At 47.2% G+C, this 15,787-nt stretch overlaps 1 protein-coding gene and 1 long non-coding RNA gene across 5 annotated transcripts in view; one reads left to right on the forward strand and one right to left on the reverse strand.

The window, feature by feature from the left end:
* The window catches only part of LOC102436940, a 9,409-nt gene extending 5,489 nt beyond the window's left edge, over positions 1–3,920 (reverse strand). The window contains exons 1-2 of the long non-coding RNA XR_001347305.2: positions 2,944–3,920; positions 1,791–2,006 (exon numbers count right to left, since the gene is read on the reverse strand). This is a non-coding gene — a long non-coding RNA (uncharacterized LOC102436940). The remainder of the gene's footprint in view (positions 1–1,790; positions 2,007–2,943) is intronic.
* Positions 2,235–14,901, forward strand: TMEM41A (transmembrane protein 41A). 4 transcript variants are annotated; one of them, XR_001347302.2, is made up of 7 exons: positions 2,235–2,445; positions 3,928–4,081; positions 6,311–6,472; positions 6,862–7,000; positions 8,551–8,935; positions 10,477–10,913; positions 12,905–14,237. XR_001347302.2 is itself a non-coding variant. In XM_006084823.3 (5 exons), the coding sequence occupies exons 1-5, from the start codon at positions 2,330–2,332 to the stop codon at positions 8,769–8,771; spliced, it is 792 nt and encodes a 263-aa protein (XP_006084885.1). In that variant the 5' UTR covers positions 2,235–2,329; the 3' UTR covers positions 8,772–10,426. The 4 variants fall into 4 exon arrangements, 1 of the variants encoding a protein (XP_006084885.1); XR_002828226.1 differs by lacking the exons at positions 10,477–10,913; positions 12,905–14,237 and adding an exon at positions 14,452–14,901; XR_001347303.2 differs by lacking the exon at positions 10,477–10,913.
* Positions 14,902–15,787: the final 886 nt, after the last annotated feature.

Consider the following 15,787-nt stretch of genomic DNA (forward strand, 5'->3'; position numbering starts at 1 on the left):
TTATATATATATATATATATATATATATATATATATATATGAGTGGCCAGATTATTATGACCACCCCATCAGTACAATGAAGTGAATTAGTTATGCAAATAATAATAATAATAATAAAACCTTGAGAGTATTTGCTTAGGAAGTTTTCAATATTCAGTATTTTTGGAAGTGTCAATGAAGTACTGATGGGCGGTCATAATAATCTGGCCACTCAGTGTGTATATATATAAAATCGTGCCGTGGATTCACAGGGAGTGGGGGCCAGCAGCTCAGGCTCCTTTCCTCTGGTTCTCACATAGTGAGCTCCTCTGGGTGGAGCAGGCTGGCCCTTCAGTTGAACCCAAGTACCTTTCTCTTTGGCTTCCTTCTTTTTCTGATCATTTACCTTCACACGTTTCAGGAAACTATCAGCTGTTAGAGTGCTTAATATGCTCAACACATACATCAATTCTCTTGGCAAGAATCTTGCCCTTGTTTACAACAATGCCCACCGCATGCTGGGTAACATTGTAGACTCACCCAGTTTTGCCAAGGGAACATTTGTAGACATCCCTTGAAGTCTACAATATCACGTTTCTTGTAGATTCAGATGTATGTGGCCAAAGAAACAACTCCATGTTTTCTAAAAGGCCTAGAGAACGTATAGTGCCTCTCGCTGGTGCCTCTCCTCTTTCCCTTTGTATTGGTCATTTTGGAAATTATTGGAAGATGGTGGTTCTAGCCAAAAGGCCCATTCCATTATTTTGATGCAAATCCAAGACATTAAATCATTTCATTCATACATGCTTTAGTATTTTGAAAAGATAAAGTGTATCCATGTATTTTTTTCTCGCAAAGGAGTCATAATATGCTCTAACACTGCAACTTCCCTATCTGACGACTGAACTGTGTCAGGATATATAGAGTCGCCTCCCTCTTTTAGGAAGCTACCTAGTGTTGCATTTGTGAATGTACCACAGTTAACCTAGCTGGTCCCCAACTGAGGGACATTTAGGTTGTTCCCAATCTCTTCATATCAAAGCAAAGCTGAGAAGAATACCTTTGGACATACGTGTTTGTCTATTGAGGGGAATATCTACAGGTTAAATTCCTGGACGCAGAATTGCAAGGACTTTGTACATTTTGAATTCTGACAGGTGCTCCCTATTTGGCCTAAAAGGTGCTTTGGGTGATAAGACAAGGATATTTTTTTCTGTTCAGGCTTAAGACATTCTGGAATCCTCTCTGCCCCTGCTCCATTTAATCAGTCATATGCTCTACCAACTCAACTCCTCCCAGCCTGTCCATCTCCCTTCCTTCCTTCATCCCCACTGCTGTGGTCCTGGCTCAGGCCTGCATCCTTTATCATCAGGACAGCTGCAACTATCAACTCAATGTATTCGAATCCTAACACAGGGACGGAATCATTCTCTTGCTGAACCACTTCTGCTGGTGCCTCACCATATACAATACTAAAAAAAAACAGCACAATTTCTTAGCCTGCCTGCCTTTCAATGCTTTCCAGATTGTCCCTAACTTCTCCCTCATTTTTCATACACCTTAGACTTCACTGAACCCGGACCCTGGTGCCTTACTTGTGCCCCCACCTCTCTCTTTCTCTGATGTGGAAATCTTGCTCAACTTTTAAGGTACATTGAAGCCCCACCTCCTCATCCACGCAGCATAGGGCCACTAGTTTAGGACCCACGTTGACTTGGATTCTAATCCTGACTTTCTTTGGGGGGGGGGGGGGGATGTCAATCCTCCTGAGATTCAGTTTTCGTCTGTTAAATAAAGACAAAAATACCAACCTTGTTGTGAGGATGATAGCAGGCATCAATAAAAGGTAATTCTGATCATTTCCGTGGCCACTGTGACCTTCTCACCGGAGTCCCTGCTTCCACCTGGCTGCATTAGCCTGTGTTACCGCTAATTGTGGACAATTCTGTCTTGACCCCTAGACTGCAAGCTCGCTGTGGGCAGGGCTCGTGATTCGCCTCTGGACGCCCCCAGGCCTGGCAGAGAGCCTACAAATAAGCGGAGACAGAGACAGAGATAAACGTGTCAAGAGAGGAAAAGAGGCCAACGAGCAGAGAGGGGCTAGGCTTCCGCTGGAATCTCGGCCCAGCGCCAGGGGCGGAGTCTGGGCCGGGGCGGGGCCTGGGGCGGGGGCCTCAGCCTGGGGGCGGAGTCTGGGCCTGGGGGCGGGTCCTCGGGCCGGGGCGGGGCTTGGGCGGGCCCCGCCTCGGTCCGTCGGTGAACGCGGTCCCCGGGCTCCGGCTGCGCGCGGCGCGGTGCGGGCGCTGCTTCCAGGCTTCTCGCAGCCGCGGGTCCGGGTGCGGGCGCCGAGATGCGCCCCTGCTCCTCCTGCTCCTGTCTTCGTCGGCTGCCCTTCGCCTTGTACTTGCTGTCGACACAGCTGCCCCGCGCGCCGACACGGGGCTCCGCCGAGGACGCTGAAGGCAGGTGCGTGGCGGGGACCGGGGTTCGGGTCAGAGGAAGCGAGACAGTTTCGGGGATGGGGTCTGGGAATCTGAGACTCGGGTTCTGGGATCGGGGGCGACGGGGCCGGGATTTGGGTTCCAGCACAGGCGATAGGGGTCTGGTCTCGGGCCGGCCGGCGGCTGGGACCTGCGCGCTGCGGGCCGCGCCGGTGCCGCGGGCTGGTGACTTGCGGAGAGAAACGCGGCACTTTCCCCGGCGGAGCCCCCTCGCGCCTCTGTTCACGCCGTGGCCTCGCCTGCCGTTCGCGTTCCCACCGCGTTCCCAGGCTCAGCCCTCACCCCCGTGCGCAGCCGACCCTCACCCGTTTGCACCCGCAGCCCCTTCACGAGTGCTCTCAGCCTCCCACCTCACTTAGGTCCACCCTGGGGACTGGAAGGCATTCGGCCGTCAGCCGAAACGTGGACTTTAGGTTATTCAGGGATTGATGATCGGGTCCGCCCCCTGCCTGACTGTCTCTACCTTTCCGTGTCTCATTGCCGCCCGGACGAGGCAGGAGGCGGTGTGATACCGGCCCGGCTGGTTTGCGGGAAGAGCTGCTGTTTGTAAATTCCATGGGCGTACGCCTGGCACAGCCTTGCGTGTAGGATGTTCCTGATATTCGAATATTAGGACAGTTGTTTTCAGTTACTGCACCCTTTTGCTCTAGCTGAGAGGGCTTTGCTGTGGGTGTCAGATGTGCTAAGAGAAACATTTTGCTGAGGACGAGGAGGGTTTGCTAATAATTGATCATGGATGGATTCAAGGGTTGCTCAGGTGGCAGTCGCAAAGTAGCCTTTACTCTGTAACCCTTGTACAGGACTCAGAGTGCACCCAGGACCAGATAAAGATCGGGGTGAAAAGGCAGGCTCTTTGAAAGGATTGGTTTCCAGGCTGACGTATCATCAAGAAGGTCATGTTTATGGTGCAGGACAAATAGACGTTCCCAGGGAATCTTTAGTTGGCTTGTTACTGTCTGATAAAACAGTCCTTTTAACTAGTAACTCAGGAGCAGTGGGAAGATTGACTTGTCCTTGGCCTAAAGTTTGGGGGGGGGGGTGCTCCTTGAAAGAAAGTCAATTTAGGACGTTTAGTCTTTGCCTGGAAATTTATCCATTTGCTTCTTAAGAATAGACCATAAAACCTGAGAGGTGAAAGGGAACTTAGTGATTATCCAACACTGAGCCTCCTTTTCAGATAAGGAAACTGAGCCGAGGGACTAGCCCAAGATCACACAGCTGGACAGCAGCAGAGTCCAGGTGCTGACCCATCTCCCTTGCTTCCACACCAGGGCTCTTCTGTCTGCTCTGCTGTGTTGTATCAGGTCACCCACCACCTGGAGCTCCCAGCATGTGTATATTCTCAGCAGACCAGAAGATGAGCACATTTATAAGACACATTGAGTAACTTTCATAGGTCCTGGGCTGATCTGGACTCACGTTTCCATCTGCTTTTCCAAATCCCCAGGTCCCTGTGGTTCCCCTCCGACTTGGCTGAGCTGCGGGAGCTCTCCGAGGTCCTTCGAGACTACCGGAGGGAGCACCAGGCCTACGTGTTCCTGCTCTTCTGCAGTGCCTACCTCTACAAACAGTGCTTTGCCATCCCCGGCTCCAGCTTCCTGGTCAGTGCCCTGTCCTCCTCTGTGCCTGTCAGGAAGCCTCCTTCTGTCTCTGTAGGGGGGTCCGTAGGCTGCAAATCACACAGTTCAGAGGACAGACTACTGTGACTACCCTGTTTGGACAGCTTCTCCTGTGGCAGGCACTGTCCTAGTTGTTTTACCTGCATGACCTTATTTAATGCTCCCAACAGCCTCGTCGTGTGGGGAGAAGTTACGTTACTGTCCAAGGGGACAAGGCGAGGAGGGGGTAGGGCTGGGAGCTGCACTTGCTTCCGCTCAGCTCCAGGGCCTGCCTTTCCTCTCAGGTTTGCTGCCTTTGTTTCGGAGGCACCAAGAGCCATGGCGCACTGTCCTTGGGAGACATACAGATGTACCCTGGGCTGGGTCAACTCTTCCTCCTCACAGCCCCCAGGATGTTCTGCATTTTGGCACTGCTTTTGACTTTTCAAAAAACAATCTGTTTTCGGGGGGCCCAAGTCCCTCTGATTGAGGCCACTCCCCGCCCCATCTGTTTTTTGTCTGTGAGTTCCTGAGTTCCTTGAGGATAGGACCTGTTAGGACCTGTTTCTTATTCTCAGCACTTGTATTCCTTTGCCTGACATAGGGAGGTGTCTTCGTAAGTGTTTAATGAACAAATGCAAATTGTTTGTGGTGATGTTAGGCGATGGAGGATCGGGAAGTTTCTCTGATGTGGAGAGAACAAGTCATTCTGATTTTCCAGCCACAGTCTTAGACCCGAGCTCGTTCTCCGGCTATTGGATGCTTCTCATCAGTTGCCATCTCAGTTTATACAGAAGACTGTGCTCTCCTCCCAGCAGCATTTTATATCTATAGGCATGGGGTTGGTTTGAATCCCAGCTATGCAACCTTGGGCAAGCCATTTAACCTCCCCTGCCCTGTTTCCTTGTCTATAAAACAGGATACTTCTATGTAACCCCTAGGGTTGTTGCGTGGGAAGAGTAGGTGTAGAGTGGCTGGCATGGTGATGGGGCCTGGCACGCAGTGGCACTCAAGCACTTGTTGAATGATTGAGTGATGGAGCAGGATAGCCTGCTTCTCTCTCTCCTGCCCCAGCCTCTTTTCACTACTACAGGCTTAGGCTGGGTCTGCTTAAGCAGTTTCTTCGTTGGAAACTGGAAGAAAAACAAATGTGTCCATGCCAAGAGAGGCGGGGGAGGTGTGTGGAGTTTGGGTACCTGCCTTGTCACTTGAGCTGATCCCTCATTAGGGCAAAGAGCCAGCTGCCACCTGGATCTCGTCTGTGCCTAGTGTGATCTTGGGCACGATACTTAATCTCTCACCCACAGAATGGGGTAAGGATAGCATATGACACAGGGTCATAGTGAGGATTAAATAAGACATGTAGTCAAGCATAACACATGTACGTGCTCAGTAGACCCTCACCTCCTCACTTCCACAGTCCCCTTTTACTTTTTAAAAAATATATATTTTTATTGATTTCAGAGAGGAAGGGAGACGGAGAGAGAGAGAAACATCAATGATGAGAGAATCATCAATTGGATGCCTCTTGCATGCCCCCTACTGGAGATCGAGCCACCTGGGCATGTGCCCTGATTGAGAATAGAACCCTGACCTCCTGGTTCATAGGTTGACGCTCAATCACTGAGCCATGCCGGCCAGGCCCCTTTTACTTTCTGTCTTGTATCCCACATTTGGCAGGATGATGTTAACCAGCCAAATTACATTTAGGACGTATCAGCTCACTTTATCATTTTTGTTAATCTAAGACTTTTTTGAGTGTCACCTAGATCTCTGGTCAACATGAACCGCCCCCACCCCCCCCACCCCCCCCTCCTGCCAAGTATTAGCATACCACATAGAAACAAGACATCTTATATAGCTTGTGTGGTCTTACTGAGGAAAAATCCATTATTTGTGTTCATATAAAGGGGTAAAAATAACTTGTGAGTTTCAGTTCTGCCTTCTCGGAGCATCCATGTTTGCAGGATGTACACGGCAGGCTGGGTGCTGTATATTCCTGTTTTGTCCTTTAATTCTTCCTGCCCTCTGAGGTCTTAATCCTCATCCCTGGTTTAAAGGTGAAGAGCACAAAGCCAGGGTTGTAGTTCTCAGCTCTTTCATCACTTTTCACTCACTTCTTTAAAATGGGAGTTGGGTTTGGGCCAGAAGGGTGTCGGGAACTCACGACTCGGCCTCCAGGACTGGTAGCTGCCAGATGTGCTGGTGGCTGAGGATTTGTTTTCTTTGCAGAACGTTTTAGCCGGTGCTTTGTTTGGGCCGTGGCTGGGGCTTCTGCTGTGCTGTGTGTTGACTTCGGTGGGTGCCACGTGCTGCTACCTGCTTTCCAGTATGTTTGGCAAACAGCTAGTGGTCTCCTACTTTCCTGATAAAGTGGCCCTGCTGCAGAGCAAGGTAAGGGGCGGGGTACGTCTGAGTGCTGGGCTCCCATAGTCACCTCAGGGACCTGGGGGCGGGGGTGAGGGGCAGGGATTTCCTACCATGTTCCTCCGCCTGCTTCTGGGAGTCCTAGGGGTTCTTTTGGTGTCTCCAAGAGGCACAGACCTGGGATCAAACCCCAGCTCCATCATTAGCAGCTCTGGGACTTGAGGCAAATTCCTGACTTCTCTGAGCCTCAGGTACCTCTGTTTTAAAAACAAGGAAAACAGTCTCTACCCGGGGGGTTGTTGGGAGGTTTGGGGACAGAATATATAAAGTATCTAGAACAGTGCCTGGCACCAACAGATTTTCAACACCCGGCGATGCTTTCTGCTTCCTAATGGCCTTGTCTTCTTTGGCTACAGGTGGAGGAGAACAGAAACAGCTTGTTTTTTTTCTTACTGTTTTTGAGACTTTTCCCCATGACACCAAACTGGTTCTTGAACCTCTCGTCCCCGATTCTGAACATCCCCATTGGGCAGTTCTTCTTCTCTGTGCTTATCGGTAAGAAGCTTTTGGAGTGAGTGAGTCTTCAGAGTTGTGCCTGCATCTGCATGTGAGGCCCACGAAGAGCATCCTCAGGTGTTCACTAAAATCCTGATGTCAAATCTACTTAGGCTTGAACAAGAAACCTCAGAAAAGACTTTCAGAAAAAATGGGAGTGTTCATCCTACAACTGTATTTAGTGCCTATGGTGTGCCAAGCTCTGTGCAAGACATTGGGTTAGAGGATAATGTATAAAGCACATGACTTGGCCCATGCAAGGTGCTCAGGAAATACTAGCAGGAGAAGCAGGGTTGGAAGGAAGGTATGTGGGCAGAAAAAAGGGACAGGAGCAGCGGACTTCCTGTCTGGCTTTGGCCCCTGTTTAATTAAGATGTGCCTTAGGAAGAGCAGGTACCACTGGAGTTCCTTCCTGCCTCCTGACAGTTGTGTGACCTTCAGCAGGCTGCTTCGCCTCCGTGGGCCCCAGTGTTTCTCAATGTGTAGGCCGTGGACCACCTTTATCAGAACGCTGAAGTGCTAACACCCTATTAAGTCAGTGACTTATTTTCTCCTGGAAATAAACCATTTTCTTTAAGCCTAAGGCAAGGATTGCCTCGCTTAAACCTTCTTTAGAGTGTGGATGGAAAGAATACTCAGGGCTTCTAGGTCAAACAAAACAAATCTGTGGTTGAGCAGCTGCTATTAATAGGGGATTCTTGAGAGAAATTGAGATCTTAAAACGAAGCAAAATCAACCACAGTTAATTCTGGTCATATCAGCTTTCAGACAGAGTGCCTCAGTGCCTCGGGTAGCAGCCTGTAATTACCCAGGTGGCACAAAGGTCAGAAGGACTCTGGAGACCAGAGCTCCAGTCTCCCCTCTGACAAGCTGTGCAACCTTGAGTGGTCTGTGATCTTGAGGTCTATGATCATCTGTGGGAGAGGGCTGGATCATCAGGGGGTCCCAAGCCAATCAGAGTGGAGAGGCATTTAAACTGCAGGTTCCTGATGCTCTCTTAGACCCAGGTAACCAGAATCTCTGGGCTGGAGCCCTAGGATATGTCTTTGTTCACTTCACCAGGAGATTGTTGTCACCAGCCTGTCTAGCTGCCACTTAGACTTTTGGGGTCCAATGAACTTGATGACCCCTTAGAAAGAGTGTAGACCATGAAGAGAACACGGTGGTTTTTATGTTATGTGTACTGTAGGTCTCATCATGCTGGTGCTGCTCCTTACTTGGCTCTTGGCTGCTCAGAACCGAATTTGGGGCCCACCTCTAGCAAGTGGGTGATCCTTATGCATTTTTGTCCTAACTCTACTCCCTTATTTTTTTCTTCACTCATTGTGTTTTTCCTGTTAACATCTGTTTAATCTTATTGTAGTGTATGTGTTTTTGTAAACCATCTCAAGCCCTTTTGTTAAATAAGGCAGGTGTATGTGGGAAGTGAAGAAAGGAGGGAGAAAGTGGAAAAGAAGGGAAAGAGTAATATGTTTAGGAGTTAAGAGCTGTGAATTCGTGGTGACATTTCTGAACAGTTAATGTTCTTCTTTTTCCTTTTCTTCTTCCAGGTTTGATCCCCTACAACTTCATCTGTGTGCAGACAGGCTCCATCCTGTCAACCCTTACCTCTCTGGATGCTCTTTTCTCCTGGGAAACTGTCTTGAAGCTGCTGGCCATCGCTCTGGTGGCCTTAGTTCCTGGAACCCTCATAAAAAAGTTCAGCCAGAAAGACCTGCATTTGAACGAAACAAGCAATGCCAGTCATCTAAACGGCAGAAAGGCCATGTGATCTGGATTGTTTTGGTTGTGTGTCCCTGGACTCTACTGCTTCTGTGTGTCATGGGTGTGGTCCTCTACAGCCCCTCCTTGTTTTTTAATTACCCTCAACGGGTGGCTTGGACAGTATTCATCCGGGCGCAGTGTCTCGTCATGAAGGACACTGTGCTGTAGAAGGTGAGTTACTTCAGGTTCTCAAAGCAGCCCTGGTTCAGTAGGACACTCTGTGAACTGGATAGCTGCTCAGAAAACCCTGGTTATATTTTATCGAGTAACAGGGAGCTCAGGATAGTCTTGTATTTATTTGCCTCTTGCCAAGCCCAGAGCTGCCTTGGGAGAGGATGCCGACTGTTCTTGTCCAGAGTGCCTCTTTTGCAAAGTGATAGGCTGTAGTGACAGGTGTTCCTTCTGTTCTTCTTTGCGGATGACCTACCTCTTCCATAAGCCAAGGGAAAGAAGCTGCTTAGAACGTCTGTGTACAGTTTAAATGCACAGTGACTTCTGCAATGCGCTTTGTGTTCAGACACCCCGAGGTTGCCATGTATGTCAGGTTTCCTCTTGGTTGCAGACAGATGATTAAATATGAATCGAGCACACTCTGTATGCCATGGATACGCGCTGGAGAAACTCGCATCCCTCCGGACAGCGCAGGGCCCTTGATTCCCCTGAACCAAATGACCATCAGTACATTTTCTAATCTGTGCTTTCTGTGTGGGAACCCCTTCTCCCTCCTGCTAGGAGAATGGGTGCAGTACCCCCAGATATTGCCCTCTGAATGTTTCTCAATTTGTCATTTGCCAAGAATAACTGAGGAATAATGATATTTTATCTTTTAATTCTAAGAGGAAAACTTGGTTTGGGGTTTCTTGTGTGTGTTTGGATTGTCTGCAGCTGTCGTTGCTTCCTAGCGCAGCAGTACTGCATTGGCACAGCCCTGGTTTCATTCTTCCAAGGACAGAAGGAGCTTGGCTCCTAAACTGACCAGCTCTGGGACCCTGTACCCAACAGGAGTAACTCATATTTGTCACCAGAATGGTGCGTTTGTGCATTGTCTGCTGGGTTTTGGATTTGGGTTGGCCAAGAATCTTGCCAGGGCTTTAATCTAGGCCAGGGGTCCTCAAACTACGGCCCGCGGGCCACATGCAAATACAAATATTGTGTTTGTTCCCGTTTTGTTTTTTTACTTCAAAATAAGATATGTGCAGTGTGCATAGGAATTTGTTCATAGTTTTTTTTAAAACTATAGTCCGGCCCTCCAACGGTTTGAGGGACAGTGAACTGGCCCCCTGTTTAAAAAGTTTGAGGACCCCTGATCTAGGCCACCTGTTCTACATGAATTCTTGAGAATGAATTCCCAAGCATTGTTTTTTGGACTAGTATGATAAAGAAAACACACAAAACAAAAACAGAAGAACTTAATTTTTAAAGATGTGTTGCTTTAAAAGAAGCTTGATAACAGGGTGGGGGCGAAGAGGAGGCCACCTGGACTTGGAAACCTGTGGCTCTTTGCTCCTGGAGTCGGGGAGGGAGGGAGGACCAGGACGCTGTCCCACTTTGTCCTTTACCAGGACCCTCTCTCCCTCCTCCCCCATGATCTTGCAACAATGTGCCTTATCGGCTGTGAGTTTACAGGCAAAGCAAGCTCCCAAATAAAGGCTATAAATGCTCTGTGTGGTATGTGTTTGTACATGTTGCTAACTTTCAATTTCCCTCACCAGTGGGAGTCAGAATCAGTCCAAAACGGTGTTCCAGCTCTCCACTCTCGGGCTTTTTACCAACATTGTTTTTTAGAAGCCACACTCTCATTTTCACCGTTCCCCTCTCTCTGCTCAATTGATAGTAGGGTAACTAGTAACACTTACTGACTATAAGGTGGGCAGCAGGGAAACCAGAGGGATGAAGCAGAGCGCCTGTCTAGGCTATGACAGAATAACCAAGAAGAGACTATAACAAAACAGCGGTGCTCTCTTCCTTCTGTGATGTGTCCAGCAAGAGCCCCAGAGACCGGCTTTGCCATCAGTTGCTTTTTCTGGCTGCAGGAAACCCAGTCGTGTGACGTCCTCCTTTCCCCAAGTTCTGACATGCTGAGATTTGTGACGGTGGCTCTCAGGAGACAACCAGTACCTTTAGGAAAAGACGACCAAAAGACAGCGAAGTACACTTTTTGTTTAATTCCGTGCATTTGTTTGCTTTGATAGTCGCTCTTGTTCCCATTGCTGTACCATTGTTTGGTGCAAAGCGAGCTGGCATCAAACCAACAAGGTGTAGAGGAACTAACAGGACTGCAACCACAGGGAAACAGAGGAGGGGGTTCATTTTAAGACCTGACCACAAAAAAGAAGATAATTTGTTCCAAACTGATAGGGAACTCAGATTATTGCAATAAAGAATCGAAGTGAGTCTTCCCACTTCCGGAGTCAGAAGAGCTCTCTGGGTGACATAGTAAGGGACGTCTTCCTAATAGCGTGTGTACTCTGATTGGGGTTCCCTCCTCCGGACAACCATTGGAGGACCCCGCCTTCCTGGTCACGGCAGCAGCCAGGAGCCAGCATTCCCTGGTGCTGTGAAGTGGCTGGAGAGTAGGTCTGTGACTCTGCCAGGAGTTTCCTTACAGTGGCCTTGCCAACGTGTGAAATCCTGCCATCATGCTCTGGTCATGTGACAGTTAGTCAAAGCCCTAACTTCTTTGGGGTAACCCTCTTTCTCAGAGAAGTGATTGCAGAGCTCCCCTCTTCTGCCGCCTGTCCCAGAGAAGTGTTCCAGCTTCCACAGGGGTCCTCTACTCAGCAGTCTAGTTCATTCCGTTTGAATAGGTGCTTGCACTATTGGCTGTAACATGCAAACAAGCAGACTAATGTGATTCTTGTGTGCTAGTCTGTTGGTAACATTGGTGGTGTGAATATACTAGGACACTTACTCTATGAAATCTGCAAGGAAGGAAAATCTTGTGACCCGGAAAGGCACTAAATTCATACTGACAGTACAAGTCAAGGTCTTAAAAAGAATGTCACATTGTTTTGATACATTAGTAACTGGGATTTAACATATTAAGTGTGTATAGAAGGTGAGGGAGGAACGTGCTTATTTAACACAATGAAATAAAGTGAGTGAAGAGACACATTTTGGAATTCAATTTGTCAGCAATTGGAGATGATTCAATTGGAATTGTAGTCCCAAAGGGCAGGGGTGGAGGCAGGTGGCCTTTTCCTGCCGATGGTGCTGCCCCCTGAGAGCCATAGGGTGGGGTCCATAAGGAGAACACTGGTGTGACCTGTCATTTTCCCATCGGGGCTAACTCCAGATCTCAAACCACTGTTAGGAAACTAATTATGAGCTTAGAGCTGGGATGGTAAACATCTCTCCCTGCACAGCCATTCTAACAAGTGGTAGTTGTTGCTCCCCATGCTGTGTTGTAAGAGGCTCTGAACATGGTGAGCAGTGAGTAATGTTGGTCTTGGGTGTTTAGAGTGTAGATTGTAGGTGGTGGTATTTTGGTTTCTGGCTTAGTGGCAAAACAAAATAATAGCGCACTACTGCAGAGCAGAGCGGGAATTCCTAGGTTTCCAAGTGTTATGTCCCATTTTGGAGAATTCAGTTCCAGGAACTTCAAGCAGGAACATTTTAAGGGGAAACAAATGAGACATAAGGGGACAGGGGAACAAGAGTAAATTACTTGATCAATAAGAATGCACTTACACTGAAAGGATGTCAATGCTCCTCAGTGGGCGGGCTTTTAAAATTGGTTGGTACCAGGAAAAACCCAAACCATCAAATCCATTATTTAGGGCAAGAGGGAAATTTAGCACAAAGAATCCCTGAAATGGATATCTAGTACTAAAAATATCCTTAATTCTTAAAGAATGGATTTGTTGATACTGAACTTTTAAAATACCTGAACTTCAAGTAGGCCATTCCAGATCATCTTACAACAGAGCTAGCGACTTCTCTTTTCTGAGTAGGTGCTCCCCACATCCTCCAAATAGATCTAAACTTTAAAGCCTATTATAATTTCAAAGTGGATGCAGGCTTCTTAGTTTCTCTGCTAAGCAACTTATTTATTTATTTATTTATTTATTTATTTATAACTCTTCAACCAGGTTTATTAAAAAAAATTCTTTTTTCCCCCCTTAAACTCCACATTCTTAGTTTTTCAGGAAGAGAGAGAAGTTTGCAGTAATGACATCAACTCAGCATCATCTGGCTACTCCTGATTCTACAGGACTAAAACCATTCTCAGGAGTCCTGCCCACCAGCCAGTGAGGACAAGAATTCTTCAGGTGTGGTCCAGCTCCAGGACATCTGACCCACCCTGACAAAGGGGCTTGCTTGCAAGGTCTGACAAAGCACAAAACATTGAACAGGTAGCCTGGGACTCCCAGGCCTTGTAAAGAGCTTCATTAGTGCCGTTCAGGTAACTGAACCAAGCGCATCTTCCCTGACACTCGCTGCTATTCACTAGCCTCTACTTCCACAAGCCTGTCAATGTGCAAAGGTTCAACATGCGGGGGATGGAGCAAAGTGTGGCTGGGCAGCCTTGAAAGCACACCTTTTACCAGCATTGAGAAAAGAGAAATGGTGGGGAGTGCGGTTCCCTGAAGACAATAAGATGATCTTTCCCTAGCTCCACTACTAGCACCTGCCTCAGGCAGTGTCCTCCTGTGAGAGGGCACTAAGGAGGCTAAAGGTTAACACTGCCACCAACCCCTGCCCCTTCTGGAACGTGAGAAAAGCTTCCTAGAGCTTTACATGTGTAGCTGCAAAATGCTAGTGGCACTAGGACGGCTTAACCTATACGTTTCTGTTCTAGAGCTGAGTAGACTGTGAACCTTAGTTTGTAAGAAACAAGTATGCATGACAAGAGGGCTCACCTTCTGCCATGGGCCCCTTCCCAGCCGAGCCTCAGGTTCTGTGGAGACTGGAACCTGCAGTACCTGGTGCCACACCCCCAAATGCACCCTTTGCCCTACGCAGCCAGCACTCCATCAGCCTTGTTTTTAACCAAAATACCTCAACATCTGCTAAGCAATTTGAAGAGGAATTGTTATTCAGAAGACATCTAGAAATAGATGGAAATCAGAAACAAATGCCCATCTGCAACCCAAATTAAAACGCATTATCTTGCAGTCAGTCAAAAACAGATGCTAAATGAATGTGGACATTCATCCCAAGGGGGTTAAACTTTCGATCAACAATGAAGCTTGAAATCACAGTCCTGTGAGGTTCATAGTCATCAGGACTGAAGAATTAGTTTTTAAATTTCCTGAGCTCTTGATTCACTGCTCTTCAGAAGAGTTCTCAAACACACCAGCTCAAAATTGTCCTGGGACCTCAGGCAGGCAATAAGGGGCAAGGCTGGGATAGAGAAGGCAGTTCTCTTTTTGACCTAAAGACACTGTTCTTCTATGAAGCCCCTAGTCACTTCTACTGAAAAATAAACATAATGTTTAATGTGGAACTTTATTAAACTCCTGACCATGCAGTGAATGACTGAAGATTCAATGCTGTATATGACCCTAACATGCTCATACAGTTATCCCAGGTAGGTATATGGCACTGTCATGACAGACAGTCAAGATGGGAAATCAGGAAATTTATTAAGAATATGAGGTGTCAGGTGGGGGTTTCCTAGGAAGATCGTGACTGGGAGATATAAGACAGACATTGACCGTCATGTTTCTTTTTTGCCACCACAGGTGGGCAAGAACCAGACCAGCTGAAGTGTCAGTGTTTTATGTTGGACAGAAAGCGGACACAGAGTTGTAGCTTATCTTTTCCCAGAAGTAATGACCCAGAGAGATTCATAGTATAGTGTGGTCTGAAGTCGGAGGATGCAAAATAGGGCTCTTCAAGGTAGTACTTTTCCAGCCCTAAGAGCCGCTAAGTGACCAAGCCTTTCTAGAATTTCTTTAGTCTTGTTATAGGATGACATCACAGCTAGTTATTTTATGTCATTATATATATATATATTAGTTTTTCTGCTACTCCCAACTAGGAGAAAGCAGGTTGGTTTTGTGGGATCTTGCAGGAACAAGATGACAAACTATGCTACCAGTTCTTGGAACTCTCTAGCCCATGGGCCCCATGCAGAAATTCTCTATGTCTGTGCCTCTTAGGGAATTAAATAATTCTCTTTTTGCTTCTAGTGTAGTCTCATGATTTTATTTCTTAAGAAACTTGAGAAAGATTACAGCCTTTGAACTATTTGTCCATCCACTCAGTCATCTGCCCACCCAGGAGCTTCCACGATCAAGTCAAAGTCACCATGGCCCACTGGGCTCCAGGGCAGAGCACACGTCCTCAGGTGATTGTTGCACACAGAAAATGAGGGAATGCACCTAAGATGAATACTGGAGAGCTCCCAAGTGGCAGTCTCATTTTCATTCCTTCATACAAATCATAAAAATTCACGGTAATTCATGGTTAGCGATAAACACAATCATTGTGCTACACTGTAAACCACACCTTCTGATCGACAGAAAATGAGAATGACAATAATTATTATAAAATAAAATAACAATGATAATAATGCCATAACTTAAGATCTTTCATGTAGTCCAGCTACAGAATGTATACAAAATGGAATAATTTAATGCAAACAATACTGTTCTCTGTATAAGTTAGACATTTTCCTTCATCTTACTTAAGAGCTATAAATTAAAAGACAGTAAATTTTAAATTAATACCTCAACATAAATTGTAAACAAATGAGGGATCAGACAAGCAAAAGGAACTGCTCTCAATTCCCTCCTGCCTTTCCTTTTTGGCTGATGCAATCGGTGAAACCCAGCGGAGGGCAACGTTTCCACCTGCACTGGAATGGTTTAATGCCAATATGTGTAAGTCGTTCCTAATGTCCAACATGATGCCATGTCCAAGACTCTAGCCATCGCCTTTAGATTCTGAGCCTAGAGACATTGTTTGACAGTAATCTATCTTGGAGACAGAGACAGGAACGAGGCCGATATCTGTTTTTATATAAAATTCTACATAAAAATTGGCTTACAGCTGAGGTACCATGATGTACCTTGG

Source organism: Myotis lucifugus, unplaced genomic scaffold, assembly GCF_000147115.1.
Source record: "Myotis lucifugus unplaced genomic scaffold, Myoluc2.0 scaffold_14, whole genome shotgun sequence".
In the NCBI taxonomy this organism is placed as follows: domain Eukaryota; kingdom Metazoa; phylum Chordata; class Mammalia; order Chiroptera; family Vespertilionidae; genus Myotis; species Myotis lucifugus.

Excerpts from the sequence above, each read along its gene's own strand:
- TMEM41A (XM_006084823.3), top strand. The coding sequence starts at position 2,330 with ATGCGCCCCTGCTCCTCCTGCTCCTGTCTTCGTCGGCTGCCCTTCGCC. Across the intron at positions 2,446-3,927 it reads GCCGAGGACGCTGAAGGCAG|GTCCCTGTGGTTCCCCTCCG; the intron begins GTGCGTGGCGGG and ends CCAAATCCCCAG. Across the intron at positions 6,473-6,861 it reads TGGCCCTGCTGCAGAGCAAG|GTGGAGGAGAACAGAAACAG; the intron begins GTAAGGGGCGGG and ends CTTTGGCTACAG.